The sequence below is a fragment of the Dromiciops gliroides genome, chromosome 2 (assembly GCF_019393635.1).
Source record: "Dromiciops gliroides isolate mDroGli1 chromosome 2, mDroGli1.pri, whole genome shotgun sequence".
Classification (NCBI taxonomy): Eukaryota; Metazoa; Chordata; class Mammalia; order Microbiotheria; family Microbiotheriidae; genus Dromiciops; species Dromiciops gliroides.
Window position 1 is genome coordinate 1,100,633 of NC_057862.1, and position 19,368 is coordinate 1,120,000.

Here is a 19,368-nt window from a genome sequence, read left to right on the forward strand (position 1 = left end):
CCACTTCACAAAGGTTGTGACTACAGGGAAGATAATAATTATAAAGTGTTTAGCACAGTGCCTAGCATATCGTTAGTGATTTTCCTTCTATTAGTGTCCTTCCTAGACCATGTTGCCCAGAAGTGATCACAGTATTCCAGCTGAGGGATTCTCACCTCCCTCCTCTGAAACATTCTGCCCCTCTCCATGCAGTCTAAGAGAACGCTGGACTCAGATTGAGCTTGGGGTCCACTCAGAACCCCAGGGCTTTTTCAAACAAGCTATAGTTTAGCCAGGTTTGCCCCATCTTATACTTGTGAAATGGTGAAAGTTTTTTTTTTTTTTTCCTCAGGAGCTCTGGAGGCTCAGACCGCCTCCCCCAAACTGACTCGACATTGATCCCTTTTCAATATTGGGTGTTTTTTTTTATTTTCTTAAATGACTTCATTGTTGAGCTATTCTGGAATCCTGACTCTCCCTTCCACACCTGTCACCTGATACTTTGTGACATCTGCGCAAAATGTCATTAGTGTCTTTATTCATATTGAAGATTATATTGAGTGGCCTGGGACCCCTTTTCTCTTTTCCCTTTTTCTTTCCCATTTCACTGTTAAGAGAAGTGTTTATATATCCAACTGTCTGTGTATGTGCATGTGCGTGCATGTGTGCGTGCATGTGTGGGGGGAGTCGTGCGCATGGTATGTGCACTATGCATGTGCAGTGTATGGTATGTACATGGGTGTGCATCTATGCCTGTGCTATGTGCCTGGTGTATGCATGTGTGTGTGCATGTGCGCGTGCATGCGTGCGTGCATTGTGGGGGGAGTCATGCGCATGGTATGTGCAGTGTATGGTATGTACATGGGTGTGCATCTATGCCTGTGCTATGTGCCTGGTGTATGCATGTGTGTGTGCATGTGCGTGCAGGTGTGCGTGCATGTGTGGGGGGAGTCGTGCGCATGGTATGTGCACGTATGCATGTGCAGTGTATGGTATGTACATGGGTGTGCATCTATGCCTGTGCTATGTGCCTGGTGTATGCATGTGTGCGTGCATGTGTGCGTGCAGGTGTGCGTGCAGGTGTATGCATGTGTGCGTGCAGGTGTGGGGGGGAGTCGTGAGCATGGCATGTGCAGTGTATGGTATGTACATGGGTGTGCATCTATGCATGCGCTATGTGCCTGGTGTATGCATGTGCGCGTGCAGGTGTGCGTGCAGGTATGCGTGCAGGTGTATGCATGTGTGTGTGCATGTGTGGGGGAGTCGTGCGCATGGTATGTGCAGTGTATGGTATGTACATGGGTGTGCATCTATGCCTGTGCTATGTGCCTGGTGTATGCATGTGTGTGTGCATGTGTGTGCTGGTGTGCGTGCATGTGTGGGGGGAGTCGTGCGCATGGTATGTGCATGTATGCATGTGCAGTGTATGGTATGTACATGGGTGTGCATCTATGCCTGTGCTATGTGCCTGGTGTATGCATGTGTGCGTGCAGGTGTGCGTGCAGGTGTGGGGGGAGTCATGCACATGGTATGTGCACTATGCATGTGCAGTGTATGGCATGTACATGGGTGTTCATCTATGCCTGTGCTATGTGCCTGGTGTATGCATGTGTGCGTGCAGGTGTGGGGGGAGTCGTGCGCGTGGCATGTGCAGTGTATGGTATGTACATGGGTGTGCATCTATGCCTGTGCTATGTGCCTGGTGTATGCATGTGTGTGTGCATGTGTGTGCTGGTGTGCGTGCATGTGTGGGGGGAGTCGTGCGCATGGTATGTGCACGTATGCATGTGCAGTGTATGGTATGTACATGGGTGTGCATCTATGCCTGTGCTATGTGCCTGGTGTATGCATGTGTGCGTGCAGGTGTGTGTGTAGGTGTGGGGGGAGTCATGCGCATGGTATGTGCACTATGCATGTGTAGTGTATGGTATGTACATGGGTGTGCATCTATGCATGCGCTATGTGCCTGGTGTATGCATGTGTGCGTGCATGGTAAAGGGCCTCCGTCCTGTCCATCTTGAGGCCACCCTCGGGCAGAGGGGCAGCCTCCCAGCAGACAGCAGCAGTAGCAACACCCAACCTCCGGACCCCCAGCCTCCTTTGCAGGAGGAAGAGGATACCCATTTTCTCCTTCTTCACAGACAGTCTCTAGCTGACTTCCATGTGAATCCATGTCTTTTCTGCGAAGGCTGGCCTCCCGTGAGTCTTAACTACTCCACCAGCAATGCATGGGTTTTTAGAAGCATTCTTTTTTTGATGGTATTTTAATTCTTTTCTTTTTTCCAATTACATGTAAAGATAATTTTCAACATTTTTGTAAGATTTGGAGTTCCAAATTTTTCTTCCTCTCTCTCTTCCCTCCCCCTCCCAAAGCCAGCAAGCAATCAGGTATAGGTTATACCTTACAATCTAGAAGCATTCTCTTAATCCAGTATTGCCCCTCTGGGGTCACTATGTGCAGGTCACAGTATGAGACATAGTCTTCACCCAAGGATTAGGTGGTGGGTTCAAATAGAGGCCTCCAGTCTCAAAAGCCAGTGCAGATCTCAGCCTCGTCAGACTTACATAGACAAGTCAAAGAACTGTGGCCAATCCCATTCATCATGCTCACCCTCAACCTCATCCCCTTGAATCTGGGGGTGGGGAGGGGCTTGAGTGTGTCTCTGCATTGCTTCAGGTGAACCCCAGATCCTCAGTGGGGTGGAACCCTTGCCCAGGGAACACGGCTTACAACTGTCTGAGAAAGAACCCGGGCCTTTTTCTGCTCTTTCCGTTAAAATCAATCAGTAAAGGGAACTTCCATGAAAGAGTAAATTGAGAAACTGAGGACTAAGGAATGATGGGAAATCTACACCAAAGCAGGTTTTTGAAGTGGAGCAGCAGCCTCTGTCTTCCCATCAGGAGGTGTCCTCTAAGGAGGGTGCAGGCAGCAGGGTGCTTAGTACAGAGTACAGAGAGCCTGTCAAATGAGGAAGTCGGACAAAGCATCCCTGGCTCCAGCTCTGTGTTCCTAGATGGGCCTGGGGTCTGAGAGGACCAGGTCACAGAAATCCTGGGAGTGAATTAAGTCAGCCTGGGCCCATGAAAATGCCCGTGATTTGGTCGAGCTCTCTAGGTGTCTGTCTTGTGCCCTGTCCTGAGGTGCTCCAATCCTTCCCCCAGGTATGCAGGCTTGGCAGGGAACCACACCTTGGTGATGCAATCAGCCCGCCATTACTGGAATACCTGCTTCCCGTTCTTCAGCTCCCCATTTTGCCGGAAGAAGCTGAAACAATCCATCCAGCTTATCCTCAAAACCATCAGCAAGACAGAAAACAAAAGTCGGGTGAGCGCTAGGACCCAGAAGAGAGCCGCCCCCCCCCCCGAGGGTGGGACCATGACCAAGGGGCGGGGCCAGGAGGGGGGGGCAGAAGCCAGGGGGCGGGGTCAGCAGCTGCAGCTGGGGACCGTCTCCCCCCCAGCTTTGTCTCTCCCATTTTACATGTAGGGAAGCAGGTTCAGACAAGGGCCTTACAAGGGTCACACGCGCGGGCTCTGAATCCAATCCCCAGATGCCTCCAAGGCTCAGGCCTCCATCCTTGGGGCAACCTTCCCCTGGACTGGGCAGAATCCACCCCCGCCCCCCGCCGGGCTCCGCCCGCTTTTGGATGCATCGGATCCTCTTTTAAGGCCAAATACTTTTGGTCTGCCTGCTGTATGGACAGGGGAGGCAGGGGGCCTTGAATAAGTCATCCTCAAGGGATGCTCAGCCCTTCCTGAAAAGCCTCGGGCCCCTGACGTCTGGCCTGCCTGCCCTCGCTCTGGTCCGGGACCATATTTATGCCCTCGTTTCCTACACCCCGCCCCGCACTGCCTTCAGGACCTAGTCCAAACCCCCCGGGCTAAATCCAAGCCCCCCGGACCGCCTTCAGGGCCTTCTGCTCTCTGGACACAGCTTGGCCGGCCATCGGGCCTCGTTCGTGGGTTCATTTTGTTCCCCGCTCCAAACGCCCTCTTCCTCTCCGTTCATTTCAATTCATGCAACAAGAACTTCCTGTGTGCCCGACATACTGCTCGGCGCCAGCGACACAAGACACAAAAAAGAAGCCCCTGCCCTCAAGGGGTTTGTTTACATTCCCGGGGGAGTGAGGGAGAGAAACAATGTACCTGTAAGTAGCGACCAAAGCCACATGAGGGGAGCTCTAGGGAGTGAGTGTCGCTGGCCTTGGTCCAAAGGAGCCCCCGGGCTGCCCTTGGAAGGGAAGGAGCTAGGGAAACCAGAGCCCTCCCTGCTTGGGCATCACAAGCAGAAGCCATAGCCGCCAGCCCCCTTGGGCAGGAAGGGAGACCGCAGGAATGGGCAGTGGGAGCTCATTCTTTCACCTGGAGGCAATAGAGACCCGCTGGAGATGGTCTGAACTGGGCGACGTGGTCCGAGCTGGTGGAGAACGGATTTGAGAGGGAAGATACAGACGTGGTTGGGGGGTGGGGGCAGCATTTCAGAGCAAACACGAGGAGGACAGAAGCTAGGGGAATGTGGTCCTAAGTGGGGGGTTTGCACAGGAGAGGAGATTGAGGCAGAAACTGGGCCCCAGCTCCTGGTCAGCTGGGAAGGGGAACCTGGATGCCTAGAAAGAAGGTGGGGAGGAATGGAGGGAGGAGGGGGAGGAGCAGGAGGAGGAGGAGGAGGAGCAAGAAGAGGGCTGGGCATGTCGGGATGGTCATCACCTGCCAAAAGGTGATACTTGAACCCGGGGAAGAGGGTTCAGGACAGAGCCCTGGGAACACCTGCTATCTGGGCATCGCCGATGAAAGGCATCTCCTCTCAGCCTCCCCCCTTCGGAGGCGTCCTAGGTTGGAGACCCTCTAGGGAGCCTGCTTTGGGGGCACCATGATGCAGTCCCCCACATGGGTGGCCTTCGTGTTCCCAGAGGCAGCTGGTTTTGGAAGGGAGATACGAGAAAGCAGCCTAACTCAAGGAAGAAACCAGAGCCTGTCTACAGGTGGTGGGCAGGGGAGGTAGTCAATGGAGCTCATTAAAAAAAAAAAAAAAAAAACAGGAGATGGGACCTCAGGCCCTTGTTGAGAGCTGGACCTTGACAGCCTTCCCTTGGAGGCTCAGGAGAGGGAGGATGAAGAGGAGAGATTGGGAGGTGAAGATAAGGGGAAGAAGGGATTTTCTGATGTGGGGCAGGCAAGAGCATCCACTTCGGTGGTGAGTGGGGGATGGGAAGAAGAGGAAGCTCCTAAGTCCCTGGTCATCAGGCCTTCCCAGCACAGGCAAGGGATGAGGTGCCCATCCAGAGGGTGCCTCTGGTCCTTGTAAGCCCCGATCTGTGGAGGCCCGGAAGGGTCTCTCGGGGCCTCGCTGGTTCTGAGATGTCTCCCGACTCCCCAGCCAAATGCCATGTCTCTGCAAATACAGAGCTTAGGAGGGGATCAGAGAGGATGGAGATTGGCAGGGGGCAAGCATGGCACCCGTTATCCTTTGTTCACTCCCGGTAGGGTAAGGACAAGTCCTTGATTCTGCACCAGTGGCCCAGCATAGACCTGCAGTACAGCGGAAACACCAATGGTCACTTCCAAGCAGGTTTGCAGAAAGCCAGTGCTTGCATGTGTGTGTGTAGGTGGGTGTGTGGAGGGATGTGCGTGTGTGTAGACACACATACACAGACACATCTGGATTGCTCGGAGCTGGGGTGGGGACACTTGGACCACTTCTGGAACCACTCTGAAATTCATTTAATCCGACAGATCCAAAACCCTAACCCTGCTACCGCCTGTCAACTAGAGACTACTGCAGTTTCCTAATTGTCTTCCTCTGGCTTCTAGTCTCCCCCTTCTCTGACTCATTCTCCACCCGGCTGTCAAGACAATCTTCCTAAAGCAAGTCTTACCATGCCACTGTCCTCCAGAATCTTCCATGGCTCCCTATCATCTCTAAGTTAAAATACCACCTCCTCAGCTTGACAGTTAAAACTTTGCCCAGGCGGACTCCAGCCTTCTTTTCCATCTCATCTCAGACAACTTCTCTTCACACAACCACTGTTCTCACCGACTGGCCATCTCGTTGTTCCCTGAACTCAGCACCCCATCTCTCACCTCCACACCTTTCCCCAGACTGTCCCCCATGCCACCCTTGTCTATTCTTCTCAGGGCTCAGCCCTGAGCTTCTCCTGAAAGCTCTTCCTGATTCCCCCAGGTGATGGTCTTCTCTCTCTCTCCTCAGTTTTCTGTGGACTATAGGGGGTGAAGTGTACAAAGCACTGGTCCCGGAATCAGGAAGCCCTGAGTTCCGGTCCAGCTTCAGACACTTCCTACCTGTGTGACCTGGGGCAAGTCACTTTAAACTCTGACTGCCTCAGTTTCTCCATCCGTGAAAAGGGTATAATAATAACTCGTGCCTCCCAGGGTTCTTATGACGATCCAATGAGATCATTATTGTAAAGCACTTAGCCCAGTGCCATTCAGTCATGACCTGTGACAGGCCATAGAATGCCAGTACTGTCATGGGGTTTTCTTGGCAAAGATTCTGGAGTTTACTCTTTCCTTTTCCAATGGATTAAGGCAAGCAGAGGTAAAGTGACTTGCCCAGGATCACACAGCTTGTTTGACCTCAGATCTTCCTGACTTTAGGCCCAATGGTCTACCCACTACGCCACGTAACTACCTCCACCTGACATACAGAACTGCTATATTATTATCGTTATGGTGATTATTAGTTCATCCTTCAGCCCAGTTCCCCACCCAAGGGGAATGCATGTCCCTTGAGTTTGTCGTTGTAAACCGATGTTCAAATATTGAATAACTAAGTAACTGGTGATATGGTTAAAGAGTGAACCTGGGAATGGTGACAATATTTCCCAAATTGCTCTAGAAATTGAAAATGGCGCTCTTCTGGGGGCAGCTAGATGGCGCAGTGGATAAAGCACTGGCCTTGGATTCAGGAGTACCTGAGTTCAAATCCAGCCTCAGACACTTGACACTTAACTAGCTGTGTGACCCTGGGCAAGTCACTTAACCCTCATTGCCCTGCAAAAACAAAACTAAACTAAAAAAAAAAAAAAAGAAAATGGCGCTCTTCTTAGGACAAGACAACAAGATAAGGAAATTCACATAAAAGAACAAAAGGTCAGAAAAATCAAGGGAAAGTACAGAAAGAGGGCATCGAGGGAAACGTTGAACGTTGGTTATAATTATATCCGTGAAATCAAACCAACAAAAAGGGTGGGGAGCAGACCCGATGTGCCTTTGCGGCCAGTAGAGAGAGAAGCTAATGTGTACTGTTGACCTCGGCTCCGCCCCGAAGGTACCGATGACGACATCACCCTGAAGATGGCCCTGTACGGGCTCTTGTTCCACATGCACGCTGACCAAAATGACCTGCAGGGCGGACTCCGGGCTTTGGAGGAAGCTATCCAAGTGTTGCCTCGAACTGGGCACCGACTGTAAGCGCATGCTCAGGGGTCGAGCTCTGGACTTGCTGCAGGCCCATGATCCCGAGGGGGGCCGCAGGGGGGTGGGGGGTGAGGAGGGGCCTCTCGATGAGGCGGGTGGCGCCTCTGCTTCCCCACCAAGGATGTCACCCTTGGAGCGCTGGCACTTCCTGGATGCCCTGTAAACTCTCCATCCCAGCTAGGTGACCAGGAAGGCTGCACAGCCCTCCTGAGCCTCAGTTTCCCCTCTGTCGCCCCTTCCTCCTTAGCCTCCCCTGGTCCCCCACCCTCGATTCCTCTCTTTCAGGTTGATTTTCAAACAAATGGTGATGGTGAAGGCCAAGCTTGGCCAGAACTTCTCGATGGAGATCCAGAAGTTCAAGGACACCAGTGAGGACTACTTGTCCCATGTGTGGCACTGCCTGGCCTTCAGCTCCAAGGACCTCCTGGGGAGTCTCTACTGCTACTACAATGCCATCCATGCACTGCAGGTGTGCCATTGGGTCTCCTGCCCGGAGCAGAAGGGAGGGAGCAGGTTCTCCTCATGTGGCGGAGGGGGCAGGACAGGGCAGTGGTCTGAGGCAGCATCCTGCCTGCCCTGCTCTCCCTGACTGCTGCCCGCCCAGATTTGGGTTATGGGGGACAGACCAGACAGACGGAGTACCTGCTGATTCCTCCTCCAGAGAATGGGCCCCTCAGAAATCTCAGTTTCCTCATCTGTAAACATGAAGCATTGTGTTCTCTGTGTCCAAGGAGGGCGGGCCAGGAGCTCTGAGCCTATGCTGAGAGCTGGCGACCAGGGCTCCGGGACCGAACCTGTGATGTTGTTCGGGCCTCTTGGATGGCTGCTCATGAGGGCAGGCCGCAGTCGAGCAATGCTAGGGGTGGGGTGGGGGGGCCCTGGGGCTGCAGCAGGTGGGGCATCCAGGAGGGGCTGCCCTTCCCAGAGAAAGGGGTCCACTGTAGACAGGAAGTGCCACCAGAAAGAAAGGAGGGCTCCGGAATGCCCGACCATTCCCTCCACTTAGCGTGGTTTGGGGGTTTTTCATTTAGGTTTGATAAGTAATTGGCAATCTATAGTTTGTTTATTTTTTAAAATGCATTCCCTTCTATTAAGAGAAGGCAAGTAGGTGGCACAGCGGGTCGGGTGCTGGACCTGGAGTCAGAAAGACCTGAGTTCAAATACACAGCCTCAGACAGTTAGGAGCTGTGTGACCCTGAACAAGTCACCTGTAAAATGGAGATGATAGTAATAGTGCCCTCCTCTCCGGGTTGTTTTACGGATCAAATGAAATCATTGTCAAGTGCTAAGCCCAGGACCTGGCACGTGTTGTTTTGGTCGCGTCGAACTCTGTGATCTCACTTGGGTTTTTCTTGGCAGAGACACTGGAGGAGTTTGCAGTTTCCTTCTCCAGCTCATTTTACAGATGAGTAAACTGAGGCCAACAGGATGAAGTGACTGGTCCAGGGTCACACAGCTAGAAAGTGTCCGAGGTCTGATTCAAACACAGATTTTCCTGACTCCAGACCTGGCACTCTGTCCTCTGCCACCCATTGGCTCCTAGTAGGTGCTTAATAAATGTTTCCCCTTTGTCTTCCTCTTTTTCCTCATGGTCTGACTAAGCACTAAGCCAGCCATGGGTGCCCTTCTGGCTGCCAAAAGTGAAGAGCCCTGGGCAGCTAGGTGGTGCAGTGGATAGAGCACCGGCCCTGGATTCAGGAGGACCTGAGTTCAAATCCGGCCTCAGACACTTGACACTTACTAGCTGTGTGACCCTGGGCAAGTCACTTAATCCCCATTGCCTCACCAAAAAAAGCCCTAAGTGAGTCAATGTCCGAATACAGAGCATGGGCTCTGTGTGAGGAGGGGCACAGTGGGTAAGAGTTCAGACCTTCCCCAGATCACACCTGGGTGTGCCTTGTCCTGAGCGTGCCCTTTCAGAGCCCTTATGTGTGTGTGGAGTGGTGCTTCATGAGGAGCCCGCTATTCCTACATTCCCTCTCTGACACTGTGGATGAAGGATGGACAGACACAGATATGCTATATCTAATCAATGGATACCTAAATCGATGGGTGGAAAGACTGCAGGGAGGTGGATAGATGGGGCGCTAGGGGGCACCATAGTGCACAGAGTGCCGGGCCTGCCCAGAGTCAAGAAGACTCATCTTCCTTAGTTCAAAGCTGGCCTCAGATACTCGCTAGCTATGTGACCTTGGGCAAGTCACCTAAGCCCTTTTCCTTCAGTTTCCTCATCTGTAAAATGAGCTTTAGAAGGGAATGCCAGACACGACTGAAAGATGATACATAGGTAGACAGACACACAGAGGGACAGACAGACAGACAGCACTTTCCACAGTGCTTGGCCCTCAGCAAACCCTTACTAAATGAGTTGATGAATGAAAAGGCCTGACTGTATGCTGTGCTCCTGGCGTGCCACTTAGGATATAAGTAGGAAAAGTCAGAGGCAGCTGTTCCCAAGGAACGGATGATATATTCGGGATAGACATTCCGGTGCCGCAGCAGCGTGGGTGGCAAGGTCAGGGAGGCCTAAGGGAGCACTGGTGGGGTGGGTGGCAAGGCCCAGAAGTCCTGAGGTGATGATGGTGCCCTGACTCTGCTAAGCCTCGAGGTGGGGCAGATGGGAAGGTCTGGTGCTACTCCAGTTACCTCTTCAGAAGGAATGGAGTTTCTAACTCTCATTTCATCCAAGTTCACCTACCTGTGAACAGTTAAGCAGTCCAGTGGGAGGGAAAAAGCATGGGGAGTTCTAGGACAGTCCAGGGCCAGGGAAGGGGCAGTTGGGAAGGAAGGGAGGTGTGGAAGGGAAGCCCTGCCCCCACCTCTGGGGCTGGAGGAGGGGGCAGAGTGTTTTCACAGCCCGGGGTGACTGGTTTGGCCTGCTGTTTTGGGAATGAACAGAGGTCAGTTTTGCTTTTGTTGGTGCATGCTTAGCACGGTGCCTAGCACACAGCAGGGGTTGAGTAGATGCTTGCTGGCTGATGGGTCTGGTTAGAAGAAAAGCTCTCTACCGAGAACACGCCAAGGAACCCGGGGACTCGAGCCAGGACAGAGAGGGACACCCTAAGACTTTGCCTCTAGCCTTCATTTACTTCCCTTGACAATCCCACTCACTTCAGCAACAATTCCAGGAGAATTTCTTAAGCTCAGCCCATGGGCCAGGCTTGCCCGGGGCTTTCCAACTGCCCGGTCTTGGTCCCTCTGTGGTTCAAAATTGCCTTGATGGGTAAATCTGGAGATTTCTTTGTTTTCTTTCCCTCCAGAACCCTGAGAGCACCTGGAAGAAGATCAGTTACCTGATGGAGTTCTCCGAGTGGCTGTATGACAATCAGTTTCCTATTAACAATGTCTTATTCCACCTGGATTGGGCCATTGACCTCCTACTTGGCATGAAGACACAAAACAGCTGGATTGAAGAGCTGGGCATTTCACCAGTGCCAATGGAGGACCCTGGGGAGGAGGAGGAGGAGGAGGAGGAGGAGGAAGAGGAAGAGGAGAAGGAGGAGGAGGCTACTGGTATGCATTCCCTGGTTAGGGGCTATGCAGGTTCTCACCTCTGCTAATGGAAGCCCAGCCATAACCCCCCCCCCCCAGGCAACATATGTCCTGCCCCATTGAAAACAATCAGCTGCTCTGCAAGCCTGAGTTGAAGTCAAGAAACATTGATGAAGCACCTACTGTGTACCAGGCATTGCATTTAGCACTGGGGATACAAAGAATCAGAAAAATATGCCCTGCCCTCAAGGAGTCTATCGTCTAATGGAGAGCTGTTGCTGTCATTTCAGTCGAGTCTGACTCTTGGACTCCATCTGGAGTTTTCTTGGCATAGATACTAGAGTGGTTTGCCGTTTCCTTCTCCAGTTCATTTGACAGATGAGGAAACTGAGACAAACAGAGTGAAGTGACTTGTCCGGAGTCACACAGCTAGTAAGTGTCTGAGGCCAGATTTGAGCCCAAGAAAATGAGTCGTACTGATGTCTGGGTCCTCTATCCACTGTACCTCCTAGCTGCCCTCCAAGGGGAGAGACAACACATAAAAGGAAGGTGAAGAAAGAGGAGAGGGTCTGAGGAAATCAGAGTTTGATTTCATCTTACAGAATAAGGAGTTTCTGGATATCATGAAGTCCAGGAAAGTAGCCGGGTAGGAAATGGTAAAGTAAATTCTCTGGGTGCTCTCATGAAAAGGGGGAGGATCTGGGAGGAGCTCTCTCATCTACTCCTGTCACCAACTTATGCACTCCACTCAAGATCTTGAGGGAATCCATCACCATTGGCCATTTCTGTTCTCTTTCCATTCCAACGAGGGTTCGCCTTGGCAGAGAAAACAGGTGCAAATATCAGTATCTACCCAGAGAGCCCATCACTGATTGCTGAGCGGCAGTCCCCCCCCAATATCATCTCAAGAACCCTCCTCTTTGTCATTAGGCTTTCCACAAGCTGTAGCGCACTTGACCCTGTTTGCCTAGGACTTAGACCATGAATTCAGCCTCTGTTCCCTGCATGTCCCTCCACCTTCCCGGCATATCTTTTTAAAGTCCGAGCTGGCTGGGGAGGCCCCCGCGCATCCACGTCAGGCTCAGGTTCCTCACCCTTTTCTTGCTCATCTGGCTAGTTTCTCCCTGGGTCTTTCGAATTTCATTCTTGAGACTTTCCCAGCCCTCCTAGGCAGCCTTCCCCTTTAGAATTTTCTTTAGTTATGAGATCTTCCCTACATTTTCTCTGAACTTCATGAAACCTCCTTTTAGAGAAAAACTGCCCAAGAATGAAGGCCCTCCCCAAATGCAAAGGATTGTCTTGGGAAGCCAGGGGCTCTCCTTCCAACAACAGAAAAATGGCCCCTTGGGCATGTTGTGGGGGGTTCGGTTTGTTGGTTGGTTTGGGGCTTTGGGGGCTGCTGTTGTTTCTGTGGAATCTCTAGGCCCAGATAGGCACAATCTCCCCTTTTCACTCTGAAGTCAACGATTCTGGCATTTAATGTCTAAAAAGTGAGAGGCCGTGTCAAGCCATGACGTGATTTCTCCCCTGTCAAACCTGGAGATGGAGCAGTCACTTTTCTCCCAAGGTTTATGCCCTCCCAACTTGCTGCTGCTCGTTAGCAAGTGTAAGATCCAGGATTGAAGGGCGACCTTTGAAGGCAGGAGTTGTCCTCTCCCCATTACACCATGCCAGGCTGGTGGTCACTTTCCTGAACTCCCCCTGGACTCTTTGCTCTTTGCCACCAGTGGTCTGTGGTTTATTTTGGTGGCAACTCTCCTCCTGGCTCTAACTCTGTGGATCCTCACCCAAGTCTTCTGCCTCATGCTCCTCCCCTGCACCTTCTGGATTTCCTCCCGTGTGTATGGGATGCAACCTTGTTTCCCTCTCGCCTGATGGCCTCCACCCCATTTCATCTCTCTTGTTCCCTTGGCAGGCCGAGGGCATTCCCTTCCAGAGCCATAGCGTGGTTCTTGGCCTCATCCTGCTAAGCCCCAGAGATACTGAGGAGGTCGTTTGACTCCTTGCTTATCTTGCTTAGGGTATGAATACTTGGTGTGTCTCTGCAGAGACATCTGAGGCCATACAAGGGACTACTAGGACTGGCATCTGCTGCAGCCCCAGCTACCGTGCCCATGCTGGCCCTGCCTGGGGAGGAGCTCACTGACAGAAAGTTCTGTGTAGTCGACTACAGGCCAGGAGAGGAAGACTGGAAGGAGCGGGAGAAGAACAGGGCAGAGGATTCAGTGAGAACTTCATTTCCTCCCCATCTACTGCCCTTGATGCAAGCAAACCCTGGGTTCTCCTTTAATTGAAGCTTTCCTTTTAGAAGGGCTCTATGATGGGGCAGCGAGGTGGCACAGTAGACAGAGCACTAGCCCTGGAGTCAGGAGGACCCGAGTTCAAATCCAGCCTCAGACACTTGACACTTACCATCTGTGTGACGCTGGGCAAGTCACTTAGCCCCCATTGCCCCTCAAAAAAAAAGAAAGAAAGAAAGAAAGAAAGAAAGAAAGAAAGAAAGAAAGAAAGAAAGAAAGAAAGAAAGAAAGAAAGAAAGAAAGAAAGAAAGAATTGCTCTATGAAATGGTGTTTGGTAAGCCTGGGTTTTACTTTTATAGAGAAACCACCTTTAAACCAAGACGGACTTTTGGAAGAGTCTTCTGAGGCAGCTCCAAAGGTGACCTTGGAGACCTTAACAAGTGTGAGGCAGCTGGAGACGCTGGCCTGCGCCCACACGCTCCTGGCACTCGTGTCAGGGAGGGGGTATCCCCAATATGAGGAGAATTGTTTGATGGCCTACAGGTACATCATGCGCATCTGGGAGGTAAGAACTCAAATCTCCATGGGGCAGTGCCCTCCTCTGACAGGTGCTGCCACCGTCAATGCCCGAAAGTCTGAACTGTGACATCATGTCTTTAGAGATACAAGGGCAGACCCCAGACCCTGGGGCTTGGAAGGTGGACCGGCCTGTAGGACTCTCCTGGCCAGTCAGGCACAAGCCAAATCCTATGCAGTTCCCTAAAGATGCCAGGTTCTTTCCTTCTATTCCAAGAGCTCCCCAACACTCAGTGACCAGCAAGCTGGGCTTCAAACCCGTCTGCTCATTTTTGGCCCCCTTGCCTTCTTCTAGGTCACACATGCCCACCCTTTGCCTTGGTTAGCCCGTCAGTGCCCTCTAAAAGCCTTAATTGTTTAAAGATACTAATTAGTTAATTGATGAATAACTGCTTTTCAAAAAATTGACTTGCTTTGAGTCAGTGAAAGTGTGCTTAGATTCCAGGAGCCAACACGGCAGAGGAGAGACACACTCAGCCGAGCTCTCCCAAATTCCCTTCCAAACAACTCTAGAAAATGCCTCAAATCGAATTTTTCAGTGGCAGAACCAACACAAGATTAGACTGAAACAGTTTTCTAGCCCCAGAAGACTTACCCGGTCAGTTGGAAAGGCCTACCTCATTGATGCTGTGGTGGGCCCCAGCAGTACAGTTCAGGCAGTATAGGTTTGGGCATGGATGCATGGGCTGCAGCAGCAACTACAGGAGCTCTCAGCCCCGGGATTGTGAGGCAGGGAGGGGGGAAGAAGGTGGATAGTTGGTCAGGAGGAGATTTCAGGAGCCCCTTTCCTGGAGCTGGTTCCAAGACCCTGTTGTGTTACCCATATGCAGTTCTAGATGGCAATCCTAGAGCCAAAAGGCACAATAGCAGTGCACTTGTGGCACAGGAGAGCAGGGGCCCTGGTCTCAATTCCAAGACAGGGAGCAATAGCGATTACAGCTGCAGGAGAGCAGGAGAGCTGATTACAGTCCCAGGCCAGGAGGAGCATGAGTGCTGGTGGCTACAAAGGAACAAAACTCCTTCCTGGTGTAAGGGGCTAAAAGTCTGGCCAGTCTGTCTAAAATAGCTAATGAGTGGTCACCAATAAATTGTAAGCTTTAGCAAGAGTTAGACTTTTAGGCATTTATTAAGGAGAATAAGAATTTGGTAAAGAGAGAAAAAGGCCTAGATTCATCTGTCTATTAAAGGGAGGGCACATTCCTAGCTCTGCTCAGACAAAAGAGAGCGAGGGTGCCAGCCTCGCCCTTCTTCCTCCCACAAGCACACATCACTTCCTGACACCAAAGAGCCGCATGGCTTGCCCTCAGACGCTTTCTCCTCATGGCAGAGCTTCCTACAATAAGTCTCCAGCAGGTGGTGTCATTCTGATAGTTACACTGGGTAAAGACCAGAGCCCAGGCCAGGAGAGCAGTGACCATACTTCTCCTTAAATCATACCACCATGGAAGAACCAAAACCTTAAAGAGCCCCACCCCCCACTAGCTCTGAAAATAGCATCATGAAAAAACTGAAGCTTTTGACAGTGTTATCTTCCCTTGGGGAGGAGAATACAACTTTAACATAAAGTTAAAAGTCGAGAAATATTATACAAAATGACTGATATGGGAGCAGCTAGGTGACGCTGTGGATAGAGCACTGGCCCTGGAGTCAGGAGGACCTGAGTTCAAATCCAGCCTCAGACATTTGACACTTACTAGCTGTGTGACCTTAGGCAAGTCACTTAACGCCAACTGCCTCACCAAAAAACAAAACACAATGACTGATATGGTAACGGTTTCCATAATTGCACATATATAACCTATATCTAAATGCTTACCACCTCAGGAAGTGGAGAGGAGAGGGAGGGAAGGAAGGTTATAATTTGGAACTCAAAACTTTAAATAAAAATGTTTAGTAAATAACAAGTTACTATGGTGACAGGAAAGATCAAGACACAAACTCAGAGGAAGACAATGAAGTTAAAACAAGTTACATGTAGAACCTCAAAGAAAAATGTTAATTGGTCACAGACCCAAAAAGAATTCCTGGAAGAGTTCCAATATTTAAAAATTAAACTGGGGGGGGGGGGCAGCTAGGTGGCACAGTGAATAAAGCACCGACCTTGGATTCAGGAGGACCTGAGTTCAAATCTGGACTTAGACACTTGACATTTACTAGCTGTGTGACCCTGGGCAAGTCACTTAACCCTCATTACCCCGCAAAAAAATTTAAAAATAAAATAAATAAAATTAAAATGAAAGAGGAAAAATTAGGAAAAAAACTGAGAGTGATACAAGAAAATTATGAAAAGAGGGTCAACAGTTAGGTGAAAAGGGCACAAAAAATACTGAAGAAAATGACACCTTAAAAAATAGAAGTCAGGGGCAACTAGGTGGCGCATTGGATAGAGCACCAGCCCTGGATTCAGGAGGACTTGAGTTCAAATCTGGCCTCAGACACTTAACACTTACTAGCTGTGTGACCCTGGGCAAGTCACTTAACCCCAATTGCCCCGCAAAAAACAAACAAAAAAAATAGAAGTGGCCAAATGATAAAAGAGGCACAAAAATCCACTAAAGAGGAGAATGGTCTTAGAAGCATAATTGCCTAATGGAAAAAGAGATACAAAAGGTCACTAAAGAAAATAATTCCTTAAAAATTAGAATTAACCAAAGAGAAGGTAATGACTTTATGAAATACCAGGAAACAATAAAACAAAGTCAAATAAATGAAAAAAATAGAAGAAACTGTGAACTACCTCATCAGAAAAACAAATGACCTGGAAAACAGATCAAGGAGAAATCATTTAAAAATTACTGGACTACCAGAAAGGACAGTCTCTCATTTCTGGGGCCAACTGATGGTCTGGGATGGAATCCTTGCAGCTACATGGCCCTCTCATCTTTGTGCTGCCAACTGCAGACAGACATTGAGTTCCACACCATATGCCACTTGCGAAATCATCACTAGTGGTGGTTAGTGTACTTCAGCACACTCCAGGTCATCTCCCCCAGGATACACAAGATGAGTTTTCTCAGTGACTAGCCTTGGTAGTCTCATTTGGTTTTGTTTGTTTGTTTGTTTGTTTTGCCTCTTTTTGTTTTGCTGGGCAATGAGGGTTAAGTGACTTGCCCAGGGCCACACAGCTAGTAAGTGTCAAGTGTCTTAGGCTGGATTTGAACTCAGGTCCTCCTGAATCCAAGGTCGGTTCTTTATCCACTGCACCACCTAGCTGCCCCCTCATTTGTTATTCTTGATCCATTTCCCTCATTTTCCCCTGTACTCACCATGGCTTCCTGAATTCACATCTTTTAAAAAATGTCAATGGCATCAAGTCTGGATTTTATACAGTAATCATGGGAGATCTCTTAGCTCAAGCATGTTTTCCCTGTGGTCCAGCCCCAATAACCTCTTTGCAGCTTCCCCTCATTGCTCCTGGGAATGCTCGTTGGGGCCAAACTGAAAAAAAGCTGATCCCTCTTCCACATGCTAATACATCAACACTTTTCCTCATCAGCTACTCTCTAGCTGTGCTTCTTTTTGATACTACTGAAGCTGATTTTTGTAGCTCTGTGTAAAATTTATGTTTATCCCCATTATGTGTGTGTTTCTCTCTCTGAGATTTGGGCCAGTTCTCAAGGTCATCATGAATGTTTTGTGTCCTGACTCCATCATGCACTGGGTTAACTGTCCCTACCATCTTTGTCTTTTTGTCTATGTGATGAGCAGATCATCTGTGCTTTTTCCAGATCTGTGAGAACAGTATTAAATTTCTGGAGATCTTCTGCCACATTGACCTTGGACCTGAATGTATGAGCGTCTGTTGGGTCCAGTCATTTATCCAATACCAAATCCATCTGATCTTTACTTTTGTCACAGCACTATTTCCAGTCATGTGAAAAACTATCAAGTACTTTGTTAAAATGTAGATAGATCACACATAGGCATACCCTTCTCCATAATCAAACAGTCTAATACCTCTGTCTGTCACTTAAAGGGATGCAGTGGTCAGTTCTGAGTACCTTCAAAAGCAGAATTGGCCAAATGGAATAAGAGGCACAAAAATCCACAGAAGAGAAGGATGTCTTAAGAACTAGAACTGCTTTTTGGGATCTCTACTTCTCTTCCCATATACTTACTCACTGTCCCAATACAATACATTCAAGGTCTTTGCCAGGAATGAAAGTCAAGCTCCCTTTTCTATTCCTTGTCACCCCCTCCCCCCAATTTGCTTCCTTCTTTTAGACTCTCCTCCTCAACCCTCAGCTTCCAGAGCCTAGAAAAAATGCCCAGCCTGGGTCCTTCCATAGGCTCCGTACCATCCCAGCTCCCATTTGTTCCTGACATTCCTCCCTGCCTCCTAGTCCCACAGCCACTGGTGTTCGACACTCTGGACCCACACCGTGTCCAGTAGTGTGTAGCATGTCCCATGGAAAAGAAAAAAGCATCTCAAGGGGAAAGGGGCTCCCTACCAAAGCCCTCTTGATCTAGTTCTTCAGTCTTCATAGACTTCCTAGTCAAGGTGTCTTCTCCAGGTGTGGGCAGAGAAGTCAGCATAGTGTAGGCACTCCAAGAGGCTGTACCCTCCACCCCATAGGCTTGCAGGGGTGGGATGGGGTGAGGTAAGAAGGGAGTTCAAAGGCAACCTCTCACACAAAAGAGGTGAGATTTCTTCCCATAGGATGTCCTTGTAGCAGGAAGATGGACTCCAGAAATTAGTCTGTTCTTATTTCATAAAGGGCCCATTTGCCTTTGGATGAAGAGGCATTGACAGGAATCCCTGTGGAAACTTTCAAGCTCCTGTTCCCCAGCCCTCTCTGAGCTGGTGGGGAATGGGAGGGAGTGTGTACTGTGAGAGTATTCATTGCTAATGGGTAGGGATTTCTGTTTCCATTTCTTGTCCAGGTCTCCTTAGAAACAGTGGGGAATATTCTGCTAACCTTCCAAGAAAGCCCAGGAGAACCAAGCATACAATCTCCATCCATTAAAAAGGAAAAAGAAAGGAGTAAAGAGAAGGGGAAGGAGGAAGAGGATAAGGAGAAAGGCAAAGAAGAGAAGAAGGAGAAAGGCAAGGAGGAGAAGAAGAAAGAGAAAGGCAAGGAGGAGAAGAAGGAGAAAGGCAAGGAGGAGAAGAAGGAGAAAGGCAAGGAGGAGAAGAAGGAGAAAGGTAAGGAGGAGAAGAAGAAAGAGAAAGGCAAGGAAGAGAAGAAGGAGAAAGGCAAGGAGGAGAAGAAGAAAGAGAAGGGCAAGGAAGAGAAGAAAGAGAAAGGCAAGGACAAAGACAGAGACAAGCAAAAGGAGAAAAAGCCCAGCAAAGAGCTGTCAGGGGTGAGATGATTTCTCTTGGAAGGGAGCCCATCTTTGGGGTGTCAGGAGGAAGCCACCTTGATGCCAACCTCTGGGTGGCCAGAGTCCAAGTGTCCCCTCCACCCGTGCTATTGCTGCACATAAACTCCCCACTGTTTACCAAGTGGTTGGTAGCCTGGAGAGAAAGAGAGAGACAGAGAGAGAAAGAGACAGAGACAGAGAGGGAGAGACAGACAGACAGACAGAGAGGGAGAGAGACAGACAGACAGACAGACAGAAAGACAGACAGACAGACAGACAGAAACAGAGAGGGAGAGACAGAGAGAGACAGAGACAGAGAGAGACAGAGAAGGAGAG

The 19,368-nt window shown here is 50.0% G+C and overlaps 1 protein-coding gene across 1 annotated transcript in view; it reads left to right on the top strand.

Moving 5' to 3' along the window:
• The window catches only part of CFAP46 (cilia and flagella associated protein 46), a 131,428-nt gene that overhangs the window by 47,863 nt on the left and 64,197 nt on the right, over nt 1–19,368 (top strand). The window contains exons 25-32 of the mRNA XM_043988884.1: nt 3,142–3,304; nt 5,464–5,548; nt 7,268–7,406; nt 7,702–7,885; nt 10,677–10,929; nt 13,509–13,714; nt 18,610–18,709; nt 18,959–19,032. Coding sequence (XP_043844819.1) covers nt 3,142–3,304; nt 5,464–5,548; nt 7,268–7,406; nt 7,702–7,885; nt 10,677–10,929; nt 13,509–13,714; nt 18,610–18,709; nt 18,959–19,032 — 1,204 coding nt within the window. The remainder of the gene's footprint in view (nt 1–3,141; nt 3,305–5,463; nt 5,549–7,267; nt 7,407–7,701; nt 7,886–10,676; nt 10,930–13,508; nt 13,715–18,609; nt 18,710–18,958; nt 19,033–19,368) is intronic.